Here is a 16,170-nt window from a genome sequence, read left to right as displayed (position 1 = left end):
GATTTCTCCCCCTCTCCATGGCCTTTCCTCTACAGTCATTCAGAGGCTTACAGTAATTACTGCTTTCTGCCCAGCACTAACCTTAACATCCAATCTTGCTCAGTCTACCCGAGATGCCTTCCTTTCTGTATCAGTCCCCTACAAGTCTCAGAGATCTCTCATCCATTGCTCCCTGATCAGAACTTTACATATTATTTGCTTATCTGCTTGTATTCTATTTATAAGTGTTATTAGAAAAAAACAGATACTCATTCCCATGGAAAACTGTGCCGTGGCAGAACGACCAATGGATTAAGAGGTCTACAATGTTTTTAAAGACAAAGACGTGTAGTAATAGATGAAACACAGCCCTGTTTGGTGCATGCCATAGGAACAACACACACGACCCACATGTTTACATGAAGACACCTATTTTGAAGTTGACACAAAAGCAGCAGGATTTCCTCTGAAATATTGAGAGAGATTTGGGTGTTTGTTTTTCCATATTAATGATGCCCAAATAAATACAGCACATAAGAGTTTCCTATTGTAAACAAAGCACCCTTCATTTTCCTACAAGCACTTCAGACATCACTTGAGCTCTTCCCACAGTAACCACAAACTGGAGCATCCTTACCTTTCTCAGGATTTAAATTTTTATACACTTCAAGGTCTGCCATTAATTTTGTGACTCTTGTGCATCGTTGGCAATGAAAACGGGAATTCTCACTGCAGGAAAGCCTCCATTGGATCTTCACATCTCCCGAGAGCAAACATTAGGAAAGCAGTCCTCAGAAGTCCAGGAGCACCTCGCCAGCACCGCTCGCTGAGCAACACGATGAGATTTTCATGAGCCATAAAAGGCAGACAAGCAAATCCGGAGGCAACTTTCCTCAAAAGCAAAGGGCACCGCCTGGTAGAAAAGCTGGCAGCGTGTGCTCCGTGCTGCCGCGGTTGTGCAGGAGCAGTGCCGACTTTGGGCACGAGCCGCGCACACGGCGCTGCGATTCCGCCGCTCCGGGCTGCAGGGGCTGCAACGCCTGCAAAGCAAAGCCCCAGCTACAGAGCGAGTGACGCAGGCGGGGGGCACGGCAGGAAAAGCACCCTCACCCCCAGGTAACTCCCAGCGCCTTCAGCCACGGGATGCTGCAGGAAGGGCTCGTTCCTCCCCTCTCCCCCCAGCTCGGGGAGCACAGCCTGTTGTGCTCTGCGGAACGAGGCCAGCCGGAGCACAGAGCATGCAAATGGCTCAGGCTGTGCATCACTGAGCATTTGATTTCGTAAGAACAAGTAGTCTCCTGAGTGATGCCGAGCACTAACTCTCCCGGCAGCTAGAAAAAAAACGCCGTGCTCGCAGCCAATACCGCACTTGTTTGAGCCAAGTCGATGCCTTTGAAACTCGGGTTTAAAGTCGGTGTGGAACGATGGGCAGAAACACGCTTGCACTTAGTTGTGATGGAGCCCAAGGGGACACAGCGCTGGTAAGCACTGCAGGAACGAAGTAGGCTCAGCCTGTAATGCTTCTCATCCTGGATTTACTGCATTTGTTAATTGTTCTTCTACTGGCTGCCTTTTACAGAATAGCCTTCACACCAGGAATTCTCAGCTGCTTTCTCAAAGACTGAGAGCAATAGAACAGGACAGAATTTGTCCAGTGTGTGCTAGGAGAAAGTTACATGATGGAGTGTGATTGAGGCAGGGGGGATGAAAAGACAGACAAGCACGCAGGCAACTCGGAGAGAGGCATGAGACCAGATATGAGTGAGCTGACATGCATTTCACTAAGCAAGAAATCCTTATTTCTTAGCTGCTGCTAACACAAATAGCAAGGCTTCCTACAGTCAACATATGATAGGCTGCAGCTCAATGCAAGACACATTGCCTACAGCCAGCAAATGAACATATCAAATGAAACAACCCCAAGAACCTACAGTGGGATCACTGTTGGCTGCACCCAAGGCTTGTGCTTCTAATCACACCTTCAGCTGAGGACAGCAATGCTCTGGGAAGTTACATTCTGCAGAGAGAAGCGTCACACATCCCACTTACCATAAGGGAAATGGAAGAGCTACTTAATTACCCCACAGTAGTTCACACCTCACTTCACAAGATTACTCCTAAAGGATGAAGGCATTGCTTGGAAGCCTCTTGACAGCTGTCAATACATTTACATTCTGGTGAATTGATCTATTATAGATGCAATTCAATAACAAAAGAAATGAACTGTCACTGGTCTTTAATTCTTGAGATATCAAACTGCACTTGGTAAGGCGTTATAATCATGGCACATTCCAAGCCTCTCATTCTATTTCTTGTGATAGGGGCTGTAAACAAGCATCAATACACAGAAGCTGTTCAATAGGAAAGCTTGTCCCATCACTACCATATTCCTCATTACTTTGGCTCATTTTACAAATCAAAGTGATGAGGTGCTGAATGGCTTTAGAGACCAGAACATGCTATACTGTTCACCAAGAGCATTACAACAAACAAATGATTTCTACATAATCTGGGGGACATCCACCCAATGGTATGAAAATACCTCAAAGTTTATTCAGCTTCAGGAAACAATCACCACGATGGCTCTGCTGACAAGCCAGGTTTCACATCCAGTCCCAGCCCTATCAGCCTAAGTCAAGCCTGAAATTGTTCAAAGACACACTGCACTGGAGTGTACCTACATTTTCTGCCCCATAATCCTTCCTTCCTTTGGCAGCCTCTGCCAATGACCTGCATACTCAGAACTCTGTTTTCTCGACTTTTTAAGCTGGTTTAATAAAACGCATTACACGTCCTCCAAGCCTCATCTCACTGATAGCTTCTGACAATCTCAGCTACAAAAGCACTAAAACTTATTAAAAAGATATTCATTCAGTTGAAATCCATCTCCCCTAGTCTAATATTATTTTCTAGTTTTCTTCAAAGCTCTATCATTAAACCATAGATATTATTTTGAGACGAGACAGCAAGCACCTCGAGGTACAAGGCAGGCGGTGCCAATGTGCTATCCCCACCATCTCATTAAGAAGGGAGATTTAAAGCTTTCATCTAATACCTGCAGACTGTAATTCTTCCCTTCCACGCAGCTCCAGCCTCAGATCACAGAAATGCCTGAAAGCTGCTCACCAAACCCCAAGCAGTGACTCCAGGGTAACAAGGTGGCTCCACGCGTGCATTGTACATTGGGTGGGGTGGAGATGGAGCTGCGCCACAGGGCTCACCACCCTTTGACCGCAGCTTGCAGTCCAAGTTCTACTGCCAAATATTAATTTTCCAATAAATGAGAAAGTTTCAACAATTAGGTTTAGAAACCACAGCATTGAAAGAATACTAATTTTCTGGCTCATCAGCTCTTCCTTTTTCAATGTCAAAATTGCTGGAAAGTGGTAAAAAGGGGCTAATTCTGCTACAGAGAAAGAAAGGCTGATTAGAGAAATTCTATCTCTTCCAGCAAGTAGTTAATGAACTAAGAAGACAAACAAAGCTTCATATTCATCACACAAATTTAATCTTCAATCTAAACTGTAACACAATCGTCCAAAAATTCATCTAGGACTGAATAAAATTTTATATTATCTGCACAAACAGCTCCTCACTTTTATTAGATTAAAGCTTTTATCAACTTTCTTCCTTTGCCATTAATGAACACACCGTTCTTTGGAAAGCTGAGCTAGTTAGGAGGGCAAAAACACAACATGAAATGTTAGCTGTATGACACCCCGCATTGAGACAGAGCCCTTGAGGCCAATGGAACTGCTCCTTGCACTAGAGGTGCGTGGACAAAGCACAGAGAGGTGGTTTCTTCATGTTTTAGGATGTTTCCTTGAAATCTAATTCTTTTCTATCTTATTTAATTTTCAATACTCTTCTTTGGCATACATTTTCAGTTACATGTGTCTGTTCTGAAAAGGGATTGTGTATACTACCCTATATAATCGGAATATGAAATATGAATTACTGTACTACTAACTACTTCTTTCCCAAGCATCACTATAAGACTTAAATTGAAGATAACTATAAAAATGTAAGAGCAAATTCTGCAGTCTCCATCTGGCATCTTTAGCACTGTAGCCTCAAGCATAGGGCTTGAATGAGGTTTCAGAAGAGCTAATTATAAAGCACTGCCCATCAGCAAACACAAAGCTAAACACAGACATGCAACTCTGCAAGGGCTTAATATCACTGCCCCAAAATTTGTGCTCTAATAGACAAACCAGACCATTCTAGTGTATGAAACATATTTGATGTTCCCATTCACTGAACACAAAAGTTCAAGATAACTAAAAAGAAAGAAATCCTATGAGAACTTGCATAAAAGCTCAGCTCTTCAGACTGAAACAAAGGGAAAAGCACTGCAACAACACCTGCCACCAGCAGCCTCTAAAGATGCTGCCCAGAGCTGGATATGCACCAGCAATAGGTGTTTGTCTAATAGAAGCAGCACACAGCTGCATTCGTTACATTTGGGAAACCACTCAGGTGCTCTCTCAAGATAAGCTGCTTCCTTGTCCCAAGTCATTCCCCCCAGCTCAACTTCAGATGTTTGCAAGCAGGTGATCTGGAAGAACCCTGTGAAAAAATGAGCTGGACGTTCCTGAAAAGACAGACTAAGAGCACACAAGAATCCAGGTCAATGTTCAGTAATCTCCTTTGCAAGGTCACTGGGACGGTGCCACTCACTGCACAACATCAGATGGCAAAATAACTGCTGGAGGAACTGTGTTTAATGCCAGCATCAATGAGGAGCTTGAACAGCTCTTCATGAAGAGTCAATGGAAGGAAATGGGAGCATCACTATATCACACTTCAGCAGATCAGGATCTCAATATTGAGGTCTAGACCAAAATTTTCTCTTGCTATTTTCTCTTTCCCAAAGCAGAAGAAAACATTATCCTCACAATGCCCTCCTCTCATTTTCTCAGTGAGATGTTGGAAGGCGGCATTCAAAGCAACGTATACATCTAACATGACATAAGAGTGTACTGACTTGATTAGCCTGACCCTAACTTCAATCCAGCCAGCCAACACTCCTTCCAAGGGAAGAGACTGAGCATCCAAGCCTTCTCCACTGCTTACAGCCTGAATGTGGCAATGACTGCTTCCTTCAAGCAGGTTTCCACCGACAAAAACAAGTTTCAGAGTTCATTCCCATGGGTGGCCAAAAGAAATTAATTCAAAAAAAAAAAAAAAAGAACCTTCAGAATTTATAAGATGAGAAGGTAATAAATGCAAATATCCAGATGCAGCTTCTGGCTGGGGAAGCACTTACATCCCTGACTGGCAGGTGCTGGGAGTACATACCACATGGAAGACTTTGGTATGCGCCTGTCTTCCTTTATACTTTTAGCCCCAAATATTTGCTAGCGAAATAGATGGAAGTTTGGTCTGACAACACAGCCAGTCCTATATTGTTATTGCCAGCAAACAAATCAAATATGATTTTACAGCATGAAAACCCAGAGAAAAAAAAAATCTTGCAAGCCTGGAGGCATGATGTACTTTGTATTTTGGCACTCTCTGCAGCAGGAAGGAAAAGAAAGTAGGTTCACCACGTCCTTTAGGCAATTCTCAACATTGTGAGAGCCTCTCTGCTCTATTCTACAGAAACTGCTAAAATAGCTTAAACCCAAATCTGTCTTCGGTTTGTTATTCTGTGTGCACACAGTGCTGTTACTGAAGAAAACTGACATTTTTGCTCCTAGGCAGATGAGACTCCCCAGAGCACAAGGCACAGCAGCAACTTCCATTTTTGTAACAAAAAATTCCAGACAAAGAGACAGGACTTTTAAATTCCCACAAAAGAAGTGATTAGCAGCTTTCCCCAATAAAATTCAGCAGTGATGAGGAATCCTTAGGCAATTTAGATGCATATAGTGCCGGAGCATTATGTATACGAATGTTCAGTCATTACTCACACACAAGCTGCTGAAGCCCCGTGGTAAGGCACACAGCCATGTATCAATAGTTTCTCCTTGCCAAACAACGTGCACGAGCCTCAAAGCATAATTACAGCACAGCAGTGAGCAGCCTGATGTGTGAACAGCAGCGTTTCCCAGAAGGGAATGGAAGCAGTCCTGTCAGCATTTGCTGTTTCCCCCACAGGAACTGACCTGGGATCACTTCAGCATCCCTCCAGTCCATATTTACATTTGCCAGAATATTGCTTGCTGATACTAATCACATTTGCAGCACTGAGCAGAGGCACAGTCAGGGTGCTTCTAACAATGATCAAAACTTCCTGGCCTCCACCTCAAAGGGGGTTAGCTTTCCCCTGCACTGATTTATAAACTTACAGACAATTTTCAATACAGTCCTCAGTGTTTCAATTTGAACTTTTCCTACCGATTCCAATAAGCTGCTTCTTCCCCACACTTACCCCTCACAAGTGCATTTATGGTCAGCCATACTCCCTCTCCATCTTTGATTTCCTATACGGAACAAACAAATTAATCTTGTCTCCTCTCACACAGAATTCTCCTGGCAACGTCTGCAGACATTTTCTCTCCATGTTCCTGAGCTCTGCTTGCTTAAAGACCACTGATCAGAACTGCATTAGGCTGGGCCTTGCAGCACTAATGCCTTCATCTAAGAGCACTTACGCTTTCTTACTCAGCAAGATTCAAAGGTGCATTTGACTCCAGGCCTCCAGCTAATGCACGATGAGCAAGGTGCTGTCCTGCTATTTGCCACATCTCACACTTCATCCCCCATCACATCTATGCTTGCAGGCAAAGGCCTCCCACACCACAGCCGACAGGTGCACTGCTCAGCCTCAGTGATGTACTGTGACAGTTCTTTAGAGGCACTGTGTGCTCTAACAGGTTATACATGCAGGGCTGTGGTCTCATTCGAGTGTTTCTGCCTAAAGATTTTGGTGGTTGCTTTGGTTTTTGGGTTGTTTTTTTGATGCTGTTGTTGTTATTTGTTTGTTCCTAAAACAAGATGTTTAAACTTCCAGTAAACATAGAGTTTTGGCATTCTTATTTGGGCAGCCTACAAGTTTCCTGTGCTGAAACACCTCAGTTGGAAGTGAAGAACTTTAACACCACGTGTTTACATCCTCAAAGCAACGCAAGTCCCTGATGGATAAGAAGGGAACATGGCAGTGAACAAGGATGAGCAGGAAGCTTTTGTATTGGGTGTCTCTGGATGCTTCCAGTTCTGAAGTCTCTATGGAGAAAGATGACCCCAAGCTTTGCAGAACATCAGCTGATGCAGTGGGATATTTCTAAGTCTACTTCACAGACGAGATGCAACAGTTCTTCCAGATTAAAGACTGAGTTACAGATAATAATCCTGACACTGAAATGTGAACCTTCCAGGCAAGCCCAATACAACTGAATTAGTGTGTTGCTCTGAATGAAAGAGCAAGACTGAATGAACACGACATCTGACCAGCAGCGGTCAAGTCCCTACTGACACCAAAGCCTGAAAAGAAAGAGGTGCAAAGGCCAGATGATAAAATTAGAAACAGAGAGAGAATTAATTACAGTTATGGAAATGCAATTCAAACAAAAGGTTTGTATTTCTGAGAGAAAAGATAATTGCTCTAAGTATGAAAAGCTACTTCCAGAACGACTGAGACAAAACCAGCTATTTGCTAAACATGTCCCGTCTTTCATTTAACAATTACAGAATATTAGCATGCATAAATGTAGAAAAATAAGCTAATCAACAGCTCTGCACACTTGCTCCCTGAAGAGCCATGATCCCAATGTCAGAATATGAAAATATAATAGCAATTTTTTTAGAAGTCATAAAAACTGCTTAAATTAGAATTAACAGCTATTGGAGCTGGACACGCAGCCAAACGCTCAACTGTCAGCCAGTCACAAGGGGTTGAATAACGGTACCTGCCCTGCTAACAGGCAGAACTTTTCCCATAGAGGTCACATGAGATCTTCCTTCCTAATTTCCCAGTGGTACAGTCAAGATCTCTCCATGCAAGAAGGCAGTAAAAACACTCATCCCCCCTGTTTCATCGCAGCCCTTTGCCAGAAACCACAGGACCAGAAGGCTCCAAAAGACAGGCTGACAACAAGCTAATCCCTAAAAGCCTCTGCCATCCCTTTTAGCTCTATCAGCTCCTCTTGTAGGAGTCAGGAGCAACATGCCAGCTCCTGGGGACAGGCACACATCTCTTGTGCAGTGCTGTCCAGCAGAACCTCAGTCTGCAGGCAGATCTGCAGCTGCCCTACACCCCACAGCTGAGCTTCAATCGCATTGGATTCAGTGGGAAAAAGAAGGTAACAGTACAGCTTGCTGCTTACCATGAAACACGCCGTTGTCCGCCAAGAAGTGTCTGCAGTACTGCAGACAGCTTTTCTTATCCAGACTCCAGTAACTCATCCTGAGACCTTCTGCTCACCATCAAAGAAAGGCACCCTACAAAGAGAAACAGAATGAGGGGTTTAGTTCATTTACAAGAAACGCATCACTGCCAGAACTATCAAAGAGAACTTATTGAAGCCCTTTAAGCCAAATCCATCATCACCCTCGAAGTACTACAGCAAATGCAGCCCTTCACTCTCCAAACACACCAGCTCACCTCCACAGACACACAAGAAAGGACAGGTACAGACAGAGCCCCTGCAACCAGCCGGACCCTGCAGGGCAGCTCCCACCAGCACAGCACTGCTGAGAACCAGAGCAGCCTGCTGCTACAGCCAGCCCTACAGCCCTGCAGGCCATCACACAGCCACGAGAGAGGATCGATTGGATCTATTTAATGATGCTGTCCCACATTTAACAACTGCTAGTGCATCTGACAACACCATAAAGCAATACACACTGTCCCCAGCTAAACTTCCATATAAATAAATAAAGAAAATCAAAGGGATCAAAACACCGGGGAATATTCACCCATGGAGCTGAAGACAGACTCTTCCAGAGACAGCAGCGTGGGCAGCACTTTAGAGGAGATCTGGTTACATCAACTACGTGACTTCAGCCCCAGGACCCCAGCTTTATGCAGCATTGATGCTCTCAGCTCAGAGTCCCACTTAGCATTTCCTTGTGCTGAAGCAGCTGATGAACCATCAGTCTGCTTTACCATCTCCTTACTTCCCACATCTCTGTTTCACCCCATCATGAGAACTGAACAGAGAATCCCAGGAGAATGAGGCAGCCAGGCACCAAATCCTTCCCACATGGGCTCATGCTGGCCCAGCCTCCCTCCTGGCCCACCAAGGCTGAGGTTCCCAGCACGGCCACAGGATGGGTGCACCTCCAGCAGAGACAAGGACTTGGGAGCACTCATGGGTAACTGGCTTCAGATACTCCCACCTGAGCACCTGGAGCAGACAGCAGTATTACTGGCCATGAGCCCCAGAGCTCCACTGGGCTGAGCCATCTGACAGCCAGCGTTCTCCAGACCCAGGCAGCAGTATTTATCAGGCAGTTAAAACGGACCAGCACATCACGCCAACACAAAGCAGGGCCCAGCCAAGCAAGGGAGCACAAGCAGCTGAAGCCAAGCATTAACAATGAGGTGGGAAACAATCCCCCTAAACAACCCCCTCCAGTCCCTGGGAAAGCTTCCACCACGAGCAGCTCTGCAGTTCCGCTGCCACAACCCGGGACAATAGCAACAATCAGAACAATCATGTTCAGAGACCCACACAGTATAAGTTAACTCATTAATAAGCTGGTGGCTATAACTCAAGACGAGGCTGCGTTTGAGTCACTTCACCCAACTTCCATCCAGACAGTCAGTCTTTTGTTCTGTGAGCTGAGCCTCGCAGAGCCCCCATCCCACCCAGCAGGGCTTACAGAGCAGTGATGGTTACAACTCAACAAATCAGCATTTCATATTTCTTTTGCATTAAAATTAACCATATTCCTTGTCCTGCTGCTCAGACACATCCTTTCACTGGATCCCCCTCTGCAGTCTGCCCAAGGCCCAGCCCAGCAGCCTCAGTCACCCACTCCATCTCCCTCCCACCTGCACCCGGCCCATCTGCCTCCATTACAGTCAATGTTTTGGGTATGGACCACATACCATTTAAACTAAAGGCCTGTTTTACTGGAGCTGGGATCACTACGCAGCAATACCCACTACATCTCTGCCAGACTTGTGCATTCCTTGGACTTTTGCCCTCCCGGGCCATGAGCTTTCATCATAGCTCTCTGCAACTACAGTCACTCTTCTGGTGCTAATTAATAAGGCACAAGCTGATAGTTACTTTGAAAGCACAGAAATAACGTTATTGCTGCTGCCCAGCCAACTGCCAGGTTTCTCCTCCAGGCATCAGAAAGACGAGCATGGCCGTGTTTTAACTATGACAATTGTCTCAAGTTTTCATCAGCTGGAATCGACACAAATAAAGACAGATCGCATCTCTCGCTCAGCTGCCCGCACAACTCACAGCACAGCTCTGAGGGGAACCTGCAGCCCCCTCCCCTCCCTCTCAGCTCACACAATGTGCCCTTGTTCATTGCACAGTGGGTCCGCCCGCACCGTGCTGCTGCCCACAACAAAGGTTCTCCCAGCAGCGGAGGATGAAGGCAGGATCCCAAAGCTGGAATCCTGGGAGGTACTGCTGAAAGGAAACTGATTTTGCTCAAGTGTGATAGAAAAAAATAGTAAGGTCAAGTTACGTGCATGCATACATAGATGTGCACGCCAAAATGGGTCTATGTGGATACATGGGGATGAGCTGACCAAACATGACTCTTTTTTATCATCACAACAGCGGGGGAAACTCCTCCCAAGGAAGGTTTTCTGGAAATACTTGATGGAATGGATTCTACAATTGGTAGGGCCAAGCATGTAAGGTACCTCTGCAGGCAGAGGCTGCTCTCTGTGGGCTGTAACAGATGCTTCTTGCTGCACAGACAGCACCCCCAAGCCCTGCCCCTACACGTGTCCATTTAGCACCTGGGAACCCACTTGTCCTGTGAGCAGCCCTCTGGAGAGCACTCAGACAGATGAGCAGGTAGTTAAACCAGCAATATACAGGGTGGAGAGACTGCAAATCTCCTCTTGTCTCCCCTTCCTGCTCCTGAAGCACTCTGACAGATAACATTAACACACTCTGATAGCACAAATGGTTCCTGCCAGCAGCGGGAGGTGCAGCCCACCAGTACCTCCCAGTGCCAAAGGCACGGCTCCAGATGCCAAGCTCACGTTCCACTGCCTGCCCAGCCAACAGGTTTTGAAAGAATCATTTATAGAGAAGGGATTCCTCTCTCCAGCACTAGATGGTGCACGGGAAAAATAAACTATAAGAAGCTCTGCAAAGTTGAAATATAGAAAGCCACGTGTGACTGGCAATTCCATCTGCAGCTGAAAAGGGAAGCCCAGAAAACAATATACAGAAGCACTGGATTTTGGAAACTTGCACTCATTTCAAATGCCATTGGTGGTAAATTTTACAAGGAAAATGGCTCAGGGATTCTGGAAGCTACAAGGGCATAAAGTAAAAGCATAACAGAGAGAGAAAAAGCAGGTTAGAAATGGGAAGAGAAATGTAGAACCAAACAAAGGACATGCTCAGCACATTAATGGACATAACTCTGCATGAGCTCCAGATGTGGCCATAGAGCAGGCAGCTCCTGCCATCTGTGTGGGAGGGCACACAGCCCTCTGCCCGCAGCCAGCAGCAGGAACACGCCTCCCAGGCACACATTGGCTCTCCATCTGGCAGCTGGGATCCCCAGTTCTCTGCTGACTCCCAACACACACACCCAGTCAGCTTCCAGGTACTGCAAACTGGAAAAATAAACACCTCATCTGAGTGGAAGTAACACCTTGAACTTCCCTCACTGAGCACCAAGGCACTCATCAGCTTCACAGGTCTACATGGACTGCTAGCATGGAGAGGTTAACAGATTTACTTTAAGCTTGAGAGTAAGCAAAAGATTTCCTTGAATATCTTGGGAATGGAACAAAAACACATTTCTGACCAAGCTCCACAGCATTTCTAAAGGCAACGTCTTCACTCAGCAGTGTGGCACACTCACTGCAGCAGCAAGCAGAGGACAGGACACCTATCCCAGCTTACCTGCACTTGTACAAGAACTCAGCCCTCTGCTACATTCATGTTTCAGAACAGCAGATAGCAAAGGGATGGAGCGAAATCATCTGCACTTCAGCTTGCATCACAACATGCAACCAGGAAAACTCATGCTTTTGGCAACTCCCTTTCCCTGGAGCAGGTTCCAATAGCCTGCAGGTTTCCTCGCACATCTGCTTATCATCAGCCATCAACACGCCATCATGGAGACACAGAATGGTTTCAGTTGGAAGGGACCTTTGAAGGTCATCTGGTGCAACTCCCTGCAAGGAAGGTTTTATGCTGAGACAGGAGAAGTAGCTACTGTTCCTAGTCCACATTTTTCCACTTTGTAAAGAAACATCAGCTCTTCTGGTGGAACAACCTTCCCACTTGCACACAGGCACCAGATGTGATGCAACACAGGCTGTACTTGAGCAGAATCTCCTAAACAAAGTGGCCATCGGATGAAAAGCTTAGCCATCACTGGGCCTGCAAATGGAATCCAGAAAGATTATAAACCCTACTATGACAGTGTCTATGAGGCACCCACCCATCTGCAGTCCTGGGCTTTTCAATTCATTGAGACACTAACAGTCACCCAAATATTGCTAAGCATTTAAGCTGGCCTGATTGAGACTTAACTGCCACACAGCCACAGGCTGTAGGGGTTCCACACATCATCCGTGCAAATCTGCACTGCGATCAGCATCAAATATCCACATTTATTCAAAACAGCTTGCAGAAATGTTACTAATATCACAAATCCAGGGCAAGTGCAGAGCAGGCAGGGCATGCAATGCATTGCAACGTCAGGCAAACAGTTCAATCCTGTTGCATAAAAGCAGTTTTGCCTACAAAACTGGCATTGCTATCATAAAGGAAAGCTTACTACGCCTTTTTCTCTTTTTCAGCTACCCACACTATATGTGAGCACATCAGAGAACTTCAGGTATCTTGTGGTATAAAAAGAGAGGTCAAAAATTATCCCAAAGTGACTCTTCCTTTTCAAAGGGGACTATTTAGCATTAAAAAAAAACAAAAGATAACTGGTAATAGAAGGGAAAATCATCCAGTATCTGCTCCTTTTCTTACTGCATTCCCTTAGAACAGTTCCTAGGGGAAGAAGAAAGCTCCCTGCGCAGCACAAGTTGCCCTGCACCATTCCTGCCCTGCAAGCACACAGGATGGCGGCTGGAGGCCAACCAGGCTGCACTGGGCTCTGCAAGGGGAAGCTTCCTTATCTGCCCAGCCCACGTTAGCAAACAGCAAGCCTTAACCTTCCTTGGCTGTTAATTCTGGCATAGCTTTTGTTTCAAGTCATTCCTCTGCTCTTTCTGGGGAGTCATGAAAAGCATGTGTCAGCACAACTTGAAGCTGAGGACGGCATTAGAAAGGATTGGAACCGACTCCCCATGGCAACAGACCCTGAAAGGGAATTAGCATTTGCTCCCCATTCCTCAAGCAGCCTAAGTGGAATTTGTTTTCCTCCCGTGGAGGAATTGTTTCCAGGAGTGCAGCACGCAGCTGCCTCCACCGCTCAGCAGGCACTGCTCCAAAGGACACCTACCCCGACACCCTGCACTCAGCAGCACTCATCACACCAGGCATGCGGCTGATAAACACGAGTGAGTGCGTAGGGCTGTCTTCCATACGTGGCTTTCCAGCGCTCTGCACACCTTCCAGCTGCTTTTGCCAGCTCTCTGCACCCTGAGCCACTAATCCAAATCATTTGCTGGATCTGCTGCACATACATTTTTTAATCATGAATGCTGAATTTAAGAGTCTACACTGAAGATTTTCATCTGCACAGACAGAACATGCTTTGCCCCGCTGGCAATGCTGTTTCAACACACCACCTGTAGCACATCCTTGGGTCCTGTCATCATCCTGAAGATTCTTCTATACATTCTCCAGTTTCTCCTATGGGATAAAACCAGCACTCCCTCAGGAGCAGGCAGAGGAGCAAACAGCACAGCCAGGACTGGCAGCCTTAAGAGCCACCCACAGCAATACCAATGGCCCCAAAGCACACAGAAATGATTGGCCTCAGGCAGCGGCTCACAGGCTCCCAGAGACACCTTGCTCATGCCTTAGATCTCCAGGTACAAACTGTCCAATGGGAAACATCCAGCTTTGTCCTCAGTGCTGGATGGAGATGCATTCCCAAGGGTCCCAATGAACTGCAGCAGCACATGAAGCCAAGAAAAACTCCCACTGTTCATTCTGAGGGTGCTACTGTGACCACTCCGGTGCCAGCCAAGCAGACCACTGGTCTGTCAAGAGCCCACTGAGCTCTGCTTTCAGCCACAGACCTGGTGAGCATCCCTTCACCGTGCACACCTCTGTGCACACCTCTGCCTGAAGGTGAACCATGAAAGACAAGAGAAAGGAGTAGATGTTGGCAGAGATTGAACACAGCAAGAAATCCACCAAACAGCTGCTAATGACACCTTTAAGAGCTTGTGAAAACAGATTTCACATCCCATCCCAGCAGTGAAATGATGCTCTGAAGGCACAAAGTCACAGCAACAAACACCAAGTGTAAGATTACTTTGTTCTTACCTAGAATGGCTTGGGAAAATTACAACTTTGTTTCTAGAATTGGAGGTAGGCATTTCCTCCCCCCAGGGGAAGTCCTTTGAGGACTCCTCCTCTGCAGATCAGCTGGCACACCCTGCATAAGGCAGGCAGCAGCCAGCACAGCAGGTGGTGCCGGGAGCACCCAGCTCAGAGTGAGGATGGTAGCCCAGACAAGTCATTTTCAGACCCACTGGTAACACGCTATGAGACCATTATTTGAGATGGGAAATGTTTTATTTCAGCTGCTGCTCCCGCTGTTATTACAACCTATGAAGCCATGGCAGCACACACAATAATTCAAACTATTTGATAAAATACAAAGATAAAAACAAGATGCCTGGGAAGGGCCTCTGCCAACATGGGCAGCCATGGGCAGAGATTATTTGCATCTTGCACAATACGGGGCTACTCGCCAACTGAAATGCAGACCCCAAGGAGCAGGGACGAAGGCTGCTACCTCCAAAAGAACTTCAGCATTTGTCATCAAGTGCTAACGCTGGCAACTGCAAACATGCTTCCATTTTTGCCTACAGGTTCACTACCAAATTGGTTGCCACCTCTGGGACTAGGAGTGAGCACGGAACGCAGGAAGCACGCTCCTATGAGCTCAGCAATGCCTGCTTCAAACCCCAGCAGACAGTCAGCACATCCTACACCCCACTCGGTGACACGCTTGGCCTTGCCTGATGAGCACAGGCACATGAACTCTGTGCCAGTTCCAATAAATCAAGCCTGCCCCAATGCTTGTGCTCCTTCACACGGCACATTGCCTCCACCTGAAACTTCTTGCAAGCAGCCTTCATTTATTTCAAGTTGAAGAGACTTGCCAGGAACTATACGCTGTGTTAACACATGTGGCCAAACACAACTGAAGTGGTTTTGCAGTGCTCACCTATAGCCTTACACCCCACCATAGCACATGTTGCATCCTTAACATTTTATCCCCAGCTTTTCCGAGCACTGCAACAGGTGTCTGCCCCAAAACTCTCTCAGTACCTCAACCCACTTCTCCTCCACACCCCCATACCTCCGCTCTGGAGGAGGCTCTGCTAGTGGCTATTTGCAGGGGTGGCTGCTTCCTCCCACCTCCCCACCCCTGTGGTGCCCTCCCATCTCTCGGATGCATCCACATCACTCATCCACCAGGCACAACCAAATGGAGCTTCTGTAAAGCCAGATGTCCTAAAAAAGGCCACATGTATGGCAGCCTTGGGAAAGCAGAGAGCGGGCTCTGAAGTAATGGTAAGGTCCTCGGTGTCTGTGGAAACTGGAACAAGGAAACCACCTTTGGTACAGAGAGCAAGAGTGGTTTTCTAAAACAAACAGTGCACACACACACTTCCTGGCAGTTTGGTCGGTCTGCACCAACACCAGCCAACCTCGGCAGCGCTGCAGTGGAAGCAGCTCCTGCTTGTGGCCTGGGAAGCACAGACAGATTAATCCCAAGCACAGCTCTGGCCCTGTGGCACAAGGCAACGAATCTCTGTGCACTGCTCAGCCCCCCTGCCCCATGGAGCTGCACTTTGCTGGTTGGCAGCTTTTGTGCTCTTCCAGTGCAGTGGTCAAGATCACAGAATGGCCTGGGTTGCAAAGGCCCACAGTGCTCATCCAG

At 46.7% G+C, this 16,170-nt stretch overlaps 1 protein-coding gene across 6 annotated transcripts in view; it reads right to left on the bottom strand.

Annotated features, from left to right (window-relative positions):
- PLCH1 (phospholipase C eta 1) overlaps positions 1-16,170 on the bottom strand; it is a 60,292-nt gene that overhangs the window by 42,541 nt on the left and 1,581 nt on the right. For 4 of the 6 annotated variants that reach the window (XM_015872225.1, XM_015872229.1, XM_015872226.1 and 1 more), the window contains exon 2: positions 8,250-8,364. In XM_015872225.1, the coding sequence (XP_015727711.1) occupies positions 8,250-8,328 (79 nt within the window). In that variant the 5' untranslated portion in view covers positions 8,329-8,364. Of the gene's footprint in view, positions 1-616; positions 1,245-8,249; positions 8,365-16,170 lie in introns of those variants that run through there. The other 2 variants (XM_015872227.2, XM_015872228.2) reach the window with 1 other exon arrangement.

Source organism: Coturnix japonica, chromosome 9, assembly GCF_001577835.2.
Source record: "Coturnix japonica isolate 7356 chromosome 9, Coturnix japonica 2.1, whole genome shotgun sequence".
Classification (NCBI taxonomy): Eukaryota; Metazoa; Chordata; class Aves; order Galliformes; family Phasianidae; genus Coturnix; species Coturnix japonica.
This window is presented reverse-complemented; position numbering and strand designations above follow the sequence as displayed.